This window comes from Equus asinus, chromosome 16, assembly GCF_041296235.1.
Source record: "Equus asinus isolate D_3611 breed Donkey chromosome 16, EquAss-T2T_v2, whole genome shotgun sequence".
Lineage (NCBI taxonomy): Eukaryota > Metazoa > Chordata > Mammalia > Perissodactyla > Equidae > Equus > Equus asinus.
Window position 1 is genome coordinate 1,808,757 of NC_091805.1, and position 15,163 is coordinate 1,823,919.

The 15,163-nt window shown below is 53.6% G+C and overlaps 1 protein-coding gene across 15 annotated transcripts in view; it reads right to left on the reverse strand.

Annotated features, from left to right (window-relative positions):
- Window positions 1–15,163, reverse strand: part of KANK4 (KN motif and ankyrin repeat domains 4) — a 64,340-nt gene that overhangs the window by 14,820 nt on the left and 34,357 nt on the right. For 8 of the 15 annotated variants that reach the window (XM_070486398.1, XM_070486392.1, XM_044749287.2 and 5 more), the window contains 6 exons: window positions 12,516–12,623; window positions 9,912–11,843; window positions 8,529–8,640; window positions 5,766–5,984; window positions 4,285–4,372; window positions 2,004–2,223 (listed from right to left, as the gene is read on the reverse strand). In XM_070486398.1, the coding sequence (XP_070342499.1) occupies window positions 2,004–2,223; window positions 4,285–4,372; window positions 5,766–5,984; window positions 8,529–8,640; window positions 9,912–11,843; window positions 12,516–12,623 (2,679 nt within the window). The remainder of the gene's footprint in view (window positions 1–2,003; window positions 2,224–4,284; window positions 4,373–5,765; window positions 5,985–8,528; window positions 8,641–9,911; window positions 11,844–12,515; window positions 12,624–15,163) is intronic. The other 7 variants (XM_070486404.1, XM_044749289.2, XM_044749288.2 and 4 more) reach the window with 1 other exon arrangement.

Genomic DNA, 15,163 nt, shown 5'->3' on the forward strand with positions numbered 1-15,163 from the left:
TGAAGCAAGGGGACTTCACTTCCCTTCTCCCCTCCCCCACATCTCTCTGGACCTTTACCACCTTATTTTCCTTTTGCTTCCCTCTCAGAGGGACAGCTATTCAGCTGCTTGCCTAGGCTGACTTCATCCGCCTCTGCTGTGGATTCCAGGTTTTCCCAGCTCCTCCAAGACCTGGCTCCATCAAGCTTCCCTCTCCTTTGTATCTTTAATCTCTCTCTCTGTTGGTCTCTGTCTCTCTCTCTGTCCCCCAACCCCACCTCGGATTCTTCTTCTCAGACAACAAACGTGCTCAGGTTTCCTCTATCCGCAAACACATGCTAACTCTCTGCAGCCTCTCCTCCTCCTTCAGCTGCAGCATACATCACTGCCTTCCCGACCCACACACTTCACTCCTCTCACCTCTGCAACCTGGTTTCCTCCCAACATCCCCATGAAAGAGCTGTTTCCAAAGTCACCAGTGACCCCTTCCCAAATCTGCCACGGCCAGGCATCATCCCTCAGGGACACTGCAGTATTCGACCCAGTGGACAACACTCTCTCTTCAGGACGCCTTCTTCATCATTGGCCCCTGTCGGCCACTATCCTGTTATTTCTCCTGCTTCTCACACAGCTCCATCTGCGTCTCCTCCACTGGCCTCTATCATTCTCTCTCTAAATGCAGGCCTCCCACAGGGCTTCTCTCTGCAGCCTCTTTCCTTCTCCATCTACATTCCTTTCCTAAAGGACTCCATTGGCTGTGCTCTAGCTGGCCTCACCCAAAACTCTATTGCCCATTAATTTTGGATCTGGAATTCTCAGTCGTCTTCCGGACATTTCCACCTGGACGCCCCACTGGAAACTCAAAATCTGCATCAAACTGAATTATCCTTTCTGCTTTCCCCACACGTGTCCTCTCCTCCTTTTGCACCGCCTTCTCAGCCATCCAAGCCTGCCACATCAGAGAGCTCCCGCTCCCCTCGCCCCTCAGCCAGTCCATCACTACCCCCCAGTGGCCTTTTGCTTCTCTATTCCTGCTACCCTCCCCTGTTGTGAGCCCTCACTACCTCTCTGTGGACCCTGCAATGGCCTCCTGTCGGGCCCGCCCCCTCTTGCCCCTGCTTCCTCCACTAATTTACCCTGACCAGCAAATTCACTCTGTAGGGAACTCGCCTGGTTACGGCGCTCGCCGCTCATCACCCTAGACTGACTCCTGGTGCTGTCAAACAGGCTCTCGCTATCCAGCCCAGCACTCAAGGCCCACGCTGCGTCCACCCCACCTCCCCAATCTGAATTCACACCCAGTCCAGCTGGAAGCCTTCTGGTCTCCGGTTTTCCCCTTTCTTACCTCTCCGGTGTTCTCCTTCCTGGGACATTTCTCTCTGCTGGAACCTACCAGCTTCAGTCCACCTTCCCTGTTCCCAGAACGGGACCTCATCTCGCTTCTTCTGAGCCCTGGAATCACGTTCTGTACCTCTCTCTTGGGAGCTGCCCCCCTGTTCCACCTGATCATCAGGCTGTAAGCTCCTGAGAAGCAGAGAGCTCCCACCTGGCTCACCTTGCCTCCCTGATGGTGGCCAGTAGGGACCGCATGTGTAGTCCACAACTATCTGATGAAGGATGAATGAATTGATCAAGTCAAATTGATCAAATGGAGCCGTTGGCCTTGTTAAAAAGTACTTATGAAGATGGTAAAATGTGGCCTCTCCTAGGGGCAGTTGGTCTAGCTCTGGAGCTGGACAGACTGTATATAAAGTCCAACTCTACCATGTACCAGCCTTGTGACCTGAGCAAGTTTATAACTCTCTGAGCCTCAGTTTCCTCGTCTGCAACATGAGAATATTAGTAACCACATCACGAGAATGTTGTGAAGAATAAAAGATACCATAAAGGCAAAATGGTCTCGCCCAGCTCACAGGATACAGGAGGAACTCAGAACAGCGAGGAAGCTCCTTGCTGGAAAGAAGTGGGTACAAGAACTGCCTTCCCGGAGGGACCCAGGCTGCACAGATGCAGCCGTCTCTGACCTGTCTCCAGCAGCAGCTTCACGATGGAGAAGTTGGAGTGGGACACGCTGTAGTGAAGGGCTGTGTTCCCGTTGCCATCAGCCAGGTTGACAAGCAGCTTGAGGATGCGCTGGGAGTGAGGCTGGACTCCCCGAAGGTAGGCGGCCACCACAGCAGGGCTAGACGACTTCCGGCTGGAGACGCGGAACCACTCTTGACTGATGGTGTTCAAGCTCTGCCTCTGAAACACGAAAAGATTCCAAGTCCAGCAGGTCACCCGGCCTGGGCGCTCCTCCAGCTGGGGCGTTAGTTTCCACTGGGAAAAGCTAGCTTTGGGTGCTTTCACCTCTGTTCCTCCAACTTCCCATGCAACTTACTCCTGGAGGGCTCAGAGCTGGTGGGGTTGGGGAGGCAGCGACACACTGTGAACCTGTGCAACTGGCCCCCACTGAGGCAGAAAGGAGCACTGGGGGAGCAGCACAACTACCAGGAACGAAGCACTTCACTGGGTGGTGACTGTGTCCACCGCAGGCTTGGATCACATCCCTGCACGCACAGGACGACCAAGACCCTGTCTTTCACACGCACACAGCCAGCCTGTACTGAGCTCGCCCCAGACTCTACCAGGATTTCTGTGTGTTTTGAATAGGCATAGCTGGAAAGCCACAACATTTTACTAATGGGAAAAATGCATGCTGAAAGCTAAGAAAAACAGCACGCTCAACTTATGCTTGAAATAAAACCCAAACAGCTGTGCTTGAATTATTTTTGGCTTTTAAGCTTTGCTATGACCTTCAGAGAAGATGGTTTAAGAACCCATGGCGGGACCCCAGTGTCTGCAGTATTCAGCTCCTTCGGAACCACGAATGAGGAGAGTTCCAGAGTGTACGACATCCCCTCTGTGTGTGACACGACCTAAGTGTTTAACATGGAACAAGTTTAGATCATTTATCCAAAGAGAAGGAGGAACTGCGGGGACGGGATTATCAGAAATGATGTCACACTCATCGTGAAAAAGGCCCTGGGTTGGGAGTCACTGAACCACCGTGGCCAGGGTTTTGTCCTGGCTCAGCTGTGTGACCTTGGAAGCCGTATAACCTTTTTGAACCTTACTTGTCTCATCTACAAAGTGGAGGTGAAGAAGGGGCAGGCTGCCTAACTTCCCTTGGCTCTGGAGTGAGGTCCTTGTACACCTGCTTTGTCTCTAAGCGGGGCTGTGACCCTGGCTTGGTGTGGTGTCAGATCTGCGCCTCTGATCACTCATCTAGGCAGAAACAGTGGAATCCTCTGTGGCTGAAACACTTTTTAGACATCAGAATATCTCCTTGATCCAGGGAATCTAGAGAAAGACTCTAATGTTAAGAAACAGTGATGGATTTTAAATGAAGAGCTAGGAATTAAGTTATTCTGCAATTCACTTAAGAACAAGTAACAGGAGTTTTGATCAACATCCACGTTGCATATCGGCTCTTTATCAATCTGGGAACAGTCATTTGCCAAATCAGCTAAGGTGAAATAACAAAAATGGGTTGGGCCGAATCCATTATTTTTACTCCTAAGGCTCTTCTGCAAAGAAGAACAAAATGGGCTTTAAAAATGCTTACAAGTTGTTACGTGCTGGGTCTTAGCAGCTGCTCTCCTAACTCGGGAAAATGTGTCTGTGCCAGTATCTCTTGATTACAAGTAGAACCCACTCGTTCTGTGTTTAATCTCCGTGGGCAGGAAGTTGTTAAGGAGCAAACAGGTGTATTTTCTTGTTTGTGGTCTCTTGACCTACAGGTAGGCTTCAAGAAAACCAGTGAGGACTACAGAATTAAATGCCAGGGCTTTGGGGTAATGGAGACATGCTGGTCACCACCCTCATTTTATGAATGAGGAAACTGAGCCAAAGTTGAGCCACTTTGCCCAGCATCTCGCAGGTGGTGATCCAGGGAACAGAGCCCGCGGCTCCCCTTCCAGATGCTCTTTTCCGCTCTACCCATAGCTCTCTCAGATCTCAAGGCAATTTTGAGCTAAGCCACAAATAGCTTTATGACAGACATCCAGGGTGCAATGCCTAACGCCAGTCAGTAAAGAGCCCGGCACAGGTCTGCTCCCATGCAGTCGTTTCCCTCCCGCCTTCTCAGCACGGTCCTCCACCTGAGGCAGCGGACCCTGCACAAATGAGAGAGCGCCCAGCGGAAAGGGACTCCTGCGTGCACAGCCACATGTGGACCTGGTGGCAAGGGACCAGAGCCGCCCAATGGGAACTAACAGCTCAAACAGAACAGAAATCTCTACACGAGAACGAAAGTCAGGGTACCAAGAGGTGGTCGGTGGTGGTCCCAGTTTCTGGCAGATGTTGGCTCAATGCCCGGCACGCGTTGAGGAATTCTTCAGAGGGTTTATATCTGAAGAAAAACAAATATATGTCTATATCAGTCGCCAAGCTGATGAAAAAGAAGGTTAGCCCTACCTCGACTTTCACTTCTCAGCAGCAAAAACACCCAAACTGGGCAACTTCCCGGGCAAGGGGCATTCCTCAGAAATACGGGTGGAGACAGCCTCCTAGCCACGAGGCTTCCAAACTCACCTCAAGTGTGAGTCAAGCCCATTGACCTTTTCACCCTGCTGTTTTCAAGGGTCAGGAGCAGATCACCAAGTGTGGCCCACCAAAGTGAGGGGCACGGGCCCAACGGCAATTCCTGACACCGGGAAAGGTCTTTCTGACTTTGGATCAAACATTTTCTGCTTGAGCAACTTGAAAAATCCAAAGAACCCAATGCATACCAGCAAATTTCTTCAGGTTATTCTTCCATGAAGGACACCACAGTGCTAATAGAGTCAATACAAGGAAAATCGATGACGCCGGGCGCACTCGATGGCGAACGCCCTTCCCGTGTTAGTGTAAGGGCAGACGGGGCAGTGGAGGCCAGGGCAGGACTTGACAGCACTGGTCACAGGGAGCTCTGCTCTCATCTCATCTTTACGGGGCTGCCACCTGGAGCAGCCCTGCCCCTCTGCTGGACCATCAGCCACACTCACTGCTCATCACCCCTTTGGCAACCAGGCTGGGGATGGTGACAACAATGACAATGGGACTTATTATTCCGACTTCTACCACTCATTGAGAGCCCGCTGTGTGGCAGGCACGGTGCTGGGCATTTTCCTTACTTTTCTCATCCAGTCCTCAGAACACCCCTACAGGCTGCCATCAGCCACATGCTACAGATGAGGACAGTGAGGCGACCACGGCTTAAGCACCTTGTCTCCAGTAACACGCGCAGCCGGAGGATTTAAACCCAAGAGGGTGGACGCTTTCATGGGGCACGCGACCTCCCCCCACGATAAAAGGCAAGGTGGTGTCAGCAAGGCCAACGGGACAGGCAGAGAGGAGGTGTGTGGGAAAGATCGGAAAAGCCGGGGTCGGGACCCTACTCTGCCAGCTGGGTCGCCTAACTTCTCCAGGCCTCTGTTTCCACATCTTTAAAGTGAGGATTGTCATACTTTCTACCCTGCAGGATTGTTCAAGGGGTCACATGAGATACTACACGTAAAGTGCTTCACGTTTGCAGAGTCAGGACGACGTTAGCTTTATATGTAGACACGACGGTCTGTGACAACACAGCCCGTGAAGGCAGGAGTCACATCTGTCCAGTCCAACCGGCGCTCAGTACCTGGCAGAGAACAGACACTCAAGAATATACTGCTGAGGGGACAAATGAATAATTGGACAAAAGAGTGAACAACCGCCCTTGTCCTTTCTTGAGGATTGAGCGCCCAGATGGGTGCCCTCTGACTCACCTCTCAGCCTTGGGGTGGGGGAGCTCTTCCCCAGGCCCGCTCTCCTGGCCTACGCGGCAGATGCCCTCGGAGACACCCTGCCCGGCCCTGCCGTCGGGGTGGGCATCCTTGCCCCGTCTGTGTTCCGCGCCCTCACACTTCTTCTCAGCCTCACTGTCTGACAGGTCCTCCGGGGAGCTGTCCTCACCGCTGGTCTCCTCGCTCGAGGTGGTCTCGTAGCTGGGGAAAGAGACAGTCACTCGTCTGTGCGTCCTGCCCAATGCCCGCCCGTGTGAACACAAATGAGGACTAGGTGGAAAGCTGACACTTTCCAGCTTCCTAACCTCATCCTCCATTCTCTACACCCACAGGCCCAGGAGGGGACTCCCAAGAACCTGAGTGTCAGGGAAACAGGCGGTCAGGGCTTCGGGCTCGAATGCTGGAGGCCATTTGAGGAGAAAAGACAACTAAGCCATTTGCCAAGAACACACCAACAGCCCATGCCCTGAGTGGCCTCTGTGTTCGGAGGATCCAGACAGGCAAGGTTTGCACAAAAGCATTCGCTCCTGCCATCCTAATGCCAGTCTCTGGGTAGGCAGCCCCTACCTGCCACAAGGTCTGAATTGCGGGCTCTGGGCCCTCTGCTGTTGCACAGCTTACACCCTCTGAGAAGGGAGGAACCACCTGCGTCCCCTCCTAGCAGAGCTCCGGGACGCCTGCACCCAGCCTCTGCCTGTCTCGGCTGCAGCCTGTTTAAACTACTGCGTGCAACAGCAAAAGTGAGGGCACAGGCCTCCGACGTGTGGCTCTTCCTCCTTAGCAGTGATCCCTACGTTTACTCACACGCGACTCTGGTGAGGTGGCAGACCAGAGAGCCCTGGGAGATCTGTTGGTCCCCCTGCTTAAGGTCAACAGGAGACCCCAATGGGGGATGCCAGGGTTAAGAGGAAGACTTCAGGTTCTGAGGCCCTGGGCCCTGCCACAGAGACCAGGGGCCACGCTTCCATGCAGCCCCCAGCTCTCTCTCTGAATGTGGCCCTGGTGTTCAGTAGAATTGCAAACCCAGCCACTCTCTGCTATGCTCGGATCTGTCCTGTTTAAACCCAGCTATTTCTTCCTCTCTTGTGCATGGAACAACTTTTTGCTTTTGTGATTAAGAGAGTGGGAGACATATTACGTTTAACCAGCAGTGCTTGTCTTAGAACTGCTCCCAAAAAACCTCACCTGGAAGTTCATTCATTCATTCAACAGAAATTTATTAAGCACCTACTCTGTGCCAGGTGCTGATCTAAATGCGGCACCGAAGTCCCTGTCCTGAGCTTCTACTCGAGCAAGGAAAGGCAGAAAATCAACCTGTAAACAGCACTCAGATGGTGATCAGAACAGCAAATGACACAGCAAAGGGCCTGGGGTAGAGTGATGGGGGAGGGGCTGCTTGAGTCAGGGCAGCAGTCTTCAACAGGAGAATCACTCGGGGGAGTTTAGAATCCCCAACACGTCTCCCGCACCCCAGACTAACTGAATCAGAGTCTCCAGGAGGACCTGGGCATCAGTATTCTTTAAGGTTCGCCCGGGGTTTCCAAGGTTGAGCCACTGCACCAGAGTGACAAATACCTAGGACTGCCCGGGGGAGGAGCTCTTCACACGGGGCAGTAGATGCAAAGGGCCTGCGACGGGCCTGACAAACCTTAGAGGGAAGAAAGGCAGGAGCCGGCGGGAGGGGCCGAGGCAGGCTACGGCCGGGAGATGGACTTCCAGGTTTGGGTACAAAAACTGTGGGGCCGTTTAAGCAGGGAGAGCTAGTGCCTGCTTCAGACTCTGAGAGCAGGCTGATTCCCTTTTCTGCACGGGAACTGCGGACAGCTCAAGACAAAGGTTCCTCCCCGCCCCAAGATCTGACGTTAGGGGGCGTGGGAACAGCAACCCTCCTGACATCCCGTTCCATCGCTTCTGACATTTCCCTCACAGAACCTGCAACTGTGACATCACCCTTGTTTGAATCTGGTGTCTTCCTTCTGGTCCGACCCAAATTAGCAGGGTTCCGGCCTCTCTACACAGCCTCCCAGGCCCTCCACTGGCTGGCACCACATTGTGGGCTTCCTCCCCGACTGGAATTCCCCTCAGCGTCTCAGCACTGTCTCCACTTCTTGTCTTATCTCTGCCCACATTACAACCGTGGGCTAAAGGCAGGGACCATGATTTATTTGGCTTTTTTATACCCACCACCTAACACATGTAGGCATTTAATAAATGTTTGTTGAATGACTGATATAGGAAATATTCGAAATCCAATGATCTACTCTCTAGAATATATAAGGTGTGGTTCACGCTCTGAGTCAATAGACATTGGCTGTTTTTCTTCATCCTAAAAAAACATTGGTTTGGTTTGCAATAAGTTAGTAAAAGGAGAAAAAAATTAAATGGATGAAGTTTGAAGTTTAACAAATCAAGAGTTTGTCCCAGTTTCAGTGTTGTGGTTCAGATAAAATGTCTTCCCTAAACAGCCATGTGCTCCCCCCAAACTCCCAGAAGCCACTGGCCTCCTGGCCCCGGGGGCACACCACAGCCGAGACATATTCAAAGCACAGGACCCGACAGACCACCACCACTGGCAAGGCACAAACACATGCAAACCCGAGATGGAGTTTAAAGGGCCGTTAAGATTGATTCCCTCGAAGAAGAATGAAAACCAGATGCTTCCCCCTAGGAAAAGAGAGAGCGAGGACAGCGCGGGAGAGCGAGTGTGGAGGGGCAGACTGGGCTCCGCCAGCGAGCGATGCTTACCCACCGTTAACCCCAACAAACTGAAGGTTCTTTTTGGTCCCATTACCTCCTGCACGGAAGCCATAGTCTTTCTTTTTCATTATGGATTTAAGGCTGGTCGACGGGGAGATCTCTAGGCAGACACAACATCACAGGTTAGAAGGATCTTGGGGATGCCCCAGAACGCAGCAAAACCAGACTCTCGCTTTGAGAGGACTCAGACTGAAGGGTGTGAGGAGGCAGAAGGGGACAAGGAACTTGATGATGTCAATCAAATATCTGGAGGGTCCCAAGGAGGCCAGCCTTCTGGTCAACGCCAGCCGAGCTGTCCCTGATCACACACACCCTCCCTGTGTGGCTCACAGATTGGAGCCCTCTGTAGGAGGGCCAGGTGTTGTGGGTGCCTTTGTTGTCCCCATCTCACAGCTGGGACATCGGAGGCTCAGACTTGCTCAGGGAAGGGCAGAGCCGGAGCCAAACTCGGCTCACAGACTCCTACTCCTGCCTCTGCTCCAGGCACCTATGCCGTCCTCCCTGGGTCACGTGCCAGGCGACACCTGTGATGTGGGGTAGGCAGGGCACACACACGAGCAAGGGCACACGTCTTCTGCTGCTGGACTCAAAGGGACAGGGGGCAAGACTAGAACCAGCACCAGGTACTGAGGCAGCAGCAGGTTTGTGATCTGTGGCAGGAAGCCGACTTGCATGCTGCTGGTTGAGCAGAGCCAAGTATGGTTCCACTTTACTCGTCAGAGAAGAGTACGTGATCGCTGACGAGCGGAAGTCCCGCTCAGCCACACACTCGACCGCCACACGTGCGTATCACTCAGTCTCTCTCCTGCACCCACACCCCCCCCCACACACACACACACAAAATACTCAGCGAAATGTTTTCAGATCTCGGTATCATGTTCCTCCAAAATCAGGCTAGAGAAAACCCCTGGTGTGCAAGAACCAGTGAGGACCACAGGAATGTAAGAGCCCAGGGAACGAGGAAGGGGCTGAGGTGGGCGGCACCCACAGCCAGGCCCTTCATCCCATATGTCGCCTTTGCGCAGTGCAGCTGGGACACAGGCACCCCTCTCGGTGGGTGCTGTGCTGCAGGCTGGGCGAGTGACGTGTGGGCTGGATTTCAGCTCCCGTTGCCCCTCCCTGGCTGGTGTCTTCGTGCCCTGCGCTATGTGAACAGCTGTACCTGGTGGTCCTGTAGTCAGTCCCAACTTTAGAGCAAGGACGAGGGGACGGAATGGAGCCCCACTGTTACATGGATCAGTCTTTATCCCACAGGGTTCCTGGAGGGGTTTAAAGCTTTTAAAAAACATATGCATGCAATTAAAACCCTTTTTCCCTTTGACTCATCATAAAAAGGAGAAATGGCTCCCTGTCTCAGCCACCAGTATTTACCCATTGGTGGAGAGGCGGAGGGGGCCGTGGGCTCCTTCTGGGGCGGAGCCTGGGCCGAGTAGGCGGACAGCAGCAGGTTGAGGGAGCTCAGCAGCTGGCTCTGGATGCTGCTGAGCTTGGAGGCAGGCTGCTTGATGGCGCTGGCCAGCTCCGGGTACCCGTGCTCCAGGCAGCTCCACTGCTCCTGCAGGAGCTCCTGGATCTTCTTCACGTACTGCCCAAGAGTGGCATCTGTGGGTGAGCTGGGTGGCCCTCCTGGGCGGTCCTTCCCTGGGGGCTCTGAGCTGGTCTCCTCCCCCCTTGCTGGAGGCGCCTTTCTGTCACTGCTCCATGAAGTGCCTTCTGCTTCCCTGCCCAGACCCTCGGCTCCCCGCTGAGGGTCTCCCTCCTGCTCAGAGCCTGCTTCTTCGATCCTGAGCTCTGTGGAGAGGCAGCTACGCAAAGAGGGGGTGAGGACCCTCTCGGGTCCCTGTGGCAGTGACAGCTGGGGTGGTGGCACAAATTCCGCTAGGCTCTGATCCCTCTGTTGGTGATTGTCCTGTCCCCACAGAGGGCCATTCTCCTCTCCTCTAACCCCCCAGTTTTTGGATCCCGTGCTACCCAGAAGATTGACCCCTGTGCTCTTGTCACATGACTCCCTGATGAGGAGTGCGCAGAGAGGGTCAGTGCTGACTGTGGCGTCAGTCTGGCTCTGAGTGTCCTTGGTGTCCTTGTGGCTAAGCTTCTCTGCCAGCTGAGCCACAGTGCACTCCAGCTCCCGGATCCTGTGCCCCCTGGCCTGGACTTCCTCCTCCTGCTGCTGCAGAGCAGCTCTGACCCGGGCCAGCTCCTCAGCTCTTCCAGACAACTCGCCCTTAAGGTCCGAGAGCTGCTGCTTCAGGCTGGAGATGCTGCCCGGGGCCACGGTGGCAAGGCCCAGGCTCTCCTCCGTGACCCGGATGCCAACGCTCCGCACGTCCACCTCTACAGGTGGGGGTGGCGGGATCTCGCTGATGTTGAGCTCGATCTCGTCCAGGGGGAGCTCATTCTCAGGAATGGGTGATGGCAGAGGTGGGGGGCTTGGCGTTGGGGATTCAGGGCTGACCACCACCTCGGCTTCCCTGGTTTCGCGTTCACCTTGTGCATCCTCTAGGACTACAAGTGCATTCTGGGAAGAGAAAGGAGGACTTGGGAGACAGAGGTGATGCGCAGCCTCTTCTTCAACCTCTGGATGCTCCGCCCCCTCCCGGACTTGCTCCGGGATCCCTGGCACCAGGTCTCTAAACTCTCTGACTTTTGGGTGGGCTGCTGCTCGTGGGGTGGAGCTGTGAAAACCCGCAAATCCTTCCACAGGGCCAAAGGTGCCATCGCAGACACTGCCTTCCCCCTGCAGTGGAGGGAGCGTCGGGGGTGTGGGGGAACCTGAGTTTAGGCTGGGGTCCTCGGAAGCCCTGTTCTGTGGCAGCGTGGCTGGCATGCTGCATGCTCTCAGAAGCTGGGGCCGTCCGGCCCCCGAGGCGAGCTCAGCCTCCATGGGAGCCGCAGCCTCCCACTGCCTGGCAGTCTCGGCCAGCAGGGTCTTCCTGTGGAAGCTCAGCTCACTCCCGCTGGTGGAGGCCTGGGGGTGGTCCCCGGGTGGCAGTGTCTGGGCTCGCTCCTCTGTCCCCAGCGACACCTTCCTGGGCACCACTGGGGACCAGTTTTGGTGGGGAGGTGCAGCGTGGGAGCGCGCCCCACTGTCAGGAAGGCTGAAGTTTCGGGGCAAGGTGCTAAACTTGGCCTGCTTGGCCCTCCTGTGGATGGGAATCCTCTTGATGGTGTTGCCCTTCTCGATGTCATCCACATACTTGAGGAAGTCCAAGTCTAAGTGAAAGCCGTATGGGGTCTCCACGGAGTATGGGTGGCTCCTGGGAGGCTCTTTCTCTTCATCTCCCTGAGAGGACTGGTCTTTGGCTGGGAGACAAAACACACGTAAAAAAGCAGCACACGTTAATAAGAATTACAGGGTCGTGAGGCCCAATATCTGTGACTTTGACTTAACCCTCTCACGTGAGACTTCTCCTAAATGTTCCTGCCTCTAATTTCTCCGAGGTGCACACCACCTCACGGGCATGCGGAGAAACCATGTTATTAAACAGTGTGTACTCAGCCAGTGTCTGCAAGGAAGCAAGCAGGGGGAACGGTTTCCAGTGTGCAGTGTGTCATCTCAGTTATTACCATGGAATCTGCCGGCAGACCAGCGAAACAAAATTGTCTCATGCTGGTTTCCCGGGTTTCAGTCATGTAATTGCTGAACTGAAGTGGCCAGGAATTTGCTAAATCAACGTACTAATTACGAATACAGATGGTTTCAAAGGATGAGATACACAATTGTCTCAACATTGAAAAAGAACCTTGCATTATTCAAATAGGTAAACACTAGTAAATCTTGCTAAAGCCAGCAATATCAAGGCCTTCTACATCATTGACGCCTCCTCAGATGCCTGAGCCTCTAGATGCATGAAGATCAGAGAGAACTGGGACACGCAATCGTGCACAGCCCATGCTCTTTGCCACCTGAAAACTGCTTAGTGCTTAACAATCACAAATTTCACTCCCAAAAAACTCATGCAAGTGAAAAAATACCACATTTCAGCTCAGGAGAGGACGCTCGTGGAGAGCACAGAGGCCAGGAATATGGACTCTGCAGCCTGGTCTGTGTCTCAGCTCTGTGACCTCCCTGTGCCTCCTCACCTGTAAGATGGGAACAGTAACAGGTAGGATGAGATCATTGCGAGGACTGATTAATTAATACACATAGAGTGCTTAGAACCATGCCTAGCGTATGATAAACATTCAACACATGCTCCCTACTGTAGTCATTATCTTTGTGGAAGCCCAAAACATAGAGAACTGAAGGCCCATAATGGAAGCCGATTTGCTGGATACACAGGAAGGGCTCCACCAATTCTTTGTGACTGACTGACTGCTAAGGACAATGGCCCTGGGGGCAAAATTACAAAATAGCAGTAATTCAGTCCACTTACCGCAACCACTATTTTTTGAGCACCTATGTGTTGGCTGCTAAGCTGGATCCTAAGGACACAGAGATGAATCAGGCATAGCCCTGCCCTTAAAAAATGTCTCGTCACATAGGAGAAACACCAAGTGCCATGCAGTGTGACAAGGATGGTAACAGATACAGGCTCAAGGAACAGTCTTCCTTCCTGACTTATTGTCCCAGTTTCTCCAGAATAACTTTCTCGGACTTAGAGGTTAATTCTGCCTTGGTAGCAGAGGGATGACTTCACAAGTGGCATACGACTGGGTGTTAAATGAACAAATAGCAATTTTCCAGGGGAACAAGACAGTGGAAGACATTGTAGCTGTCCACCTCCAAGATGGCACCATCACTTCCTACGCCTCTAGACAGGCAATGGAACCCCACATGGAGAGGTGGGGCCTGTTTCCTCCCCGCTTTGAATCTGGGCTGGCCTGTGACTGCGTTGACCAAAGAAAAAGGCAGAAATGATGCTGAGAGAATTCCAAGGCTAGGTCACAGAAGCTTGTAAGTTCCTCCTGGGTCTCAGAATGCACACTCGGTGGGAAGCCAGATGCCACGTGAGAAATTCACCTTCCCGGAGACTGCTGTGCTGCGAGGAAGCCCAGGGGCCCCAAGGAGAGGTGATGGGGGGGGGGGGCGATGCCCAGTCATCCCAGCCCAGGTGCCAGGCAGGAGGAGAACAGCCTTCAGATGACTGTGGCCTCAGCCACCATCTGACTTCAACAACAGGAGGCACCCCAAGTGAGAACCACCTAGCTGAGCCTCTGTTAACAATCCATGATTGCTCCAAGCCACTAAGTTTCCGGGTGGTTTGTTATGCAACAATAGAGAGCCAGGACAGATTCTAGTTAGATGTCAGAGTATGTGCGGAGGCATGGAGCTCTGCAATTCCACAGTAATTCGGGGTTCCATAAATGCCATTGACATGGCCGGAACTGAAAGTGTGGCGGAGAAGGTGAGGGGTAGAAAAAGACACCATTGGCAGGTCAGCAAGAGCCAGGTCACAGAGCATCTTGTGTGCATGGCAACAAGCTTTGACTTCACTCTGGGGAAGGGGGGCCTCGGGGGGCTTCACACGAGGGAGGGACCTGGTCAAGTGCAGCACTCCTGTAGAGCATTACAAGGACACACCAGAGGCCCGAGGACCAGCTGGGAGGCTGTTGACGCGGTCCAGGTGAGAGAAGCCGAAGGGATGGAGGGAAAGGGGCAGATGACAGAGAAGGTGGAATGATGGTGTTACCTGGGGCACATTTTGGCTGCATTTCCCCCAAGGGTGATGACAATCAAGCCTTCTACCTCAATGCTGACAAGAGCTGCAGCGCCTGCGGGCAACGACCTCAGACCGCAGCAGGGGACAGGATGAGGCACTGGTGCTGATCCTGGGGTGGTCCCTGTTGGGTTCCAGAGCCGCTGTGGCGGATACCTGGACTCCAGGCGGATAAGCAGTAAACACTCCTCCAGGACCCAAAAAACTCCAAATAAGTCCCCGTTCACCCACACAATTGTTTACCCATCTGCCTTCACCCGAAGAGGCACACTGGGAGTCTCAGCAAATAAGAGCAACTGCCCTCTGTCAGTTTTCCCAGCTGCACCCGGCTGTGCTCCTGGCCTACAGGTCCGCTCAGCAGCCTCCAGATTACAGGGACAGGCCAAGTCAGAGAGGAGGAATTTGTCTACAGTTAAGTAGAGAGTAGATTTATGACCCAGAAGGCAACGAACTCTTCTAAAGGAGAGGCTGCATTATTTATCTGCTTATTGCCTCAATTCAGTAGAAATGCACTGATTTACCGAGTGGCCTCTGGGAGCAGGTCCAGAGCACAAACACAATAATAGCATCAAATAAGAAACTGCAGATTCAAAGGCAAAATCTTCCACAAGGGAGACCGAGGGGAACCAAAGGCGTCTGGAGCCTGAGCAGCTATCCAGGATGATGGGTGTAATCCGCACTTTCCTAAACTAGCCCTACAGGGCATCGTGCACACACACACCGACACACACACACACACACACACACACACACGGAGTGATCGGCTGTGCTGCGTGCCTGCCAGCTGCCACTCTGCGTCCCTTTCTCCCAGTGCAAGAGGAAAGCTGGACCTTGAATGAGCGTATTTGACTGGATAGGCTGGGAGACCTGCGCTCCCAGTGGGCTCTGCCCCTCTTAATTCTACCTGGTGACGGGTATGCAGGAGCTCGGAATTCCGGGCACGAGGCCAGGGCAAGAATTAAT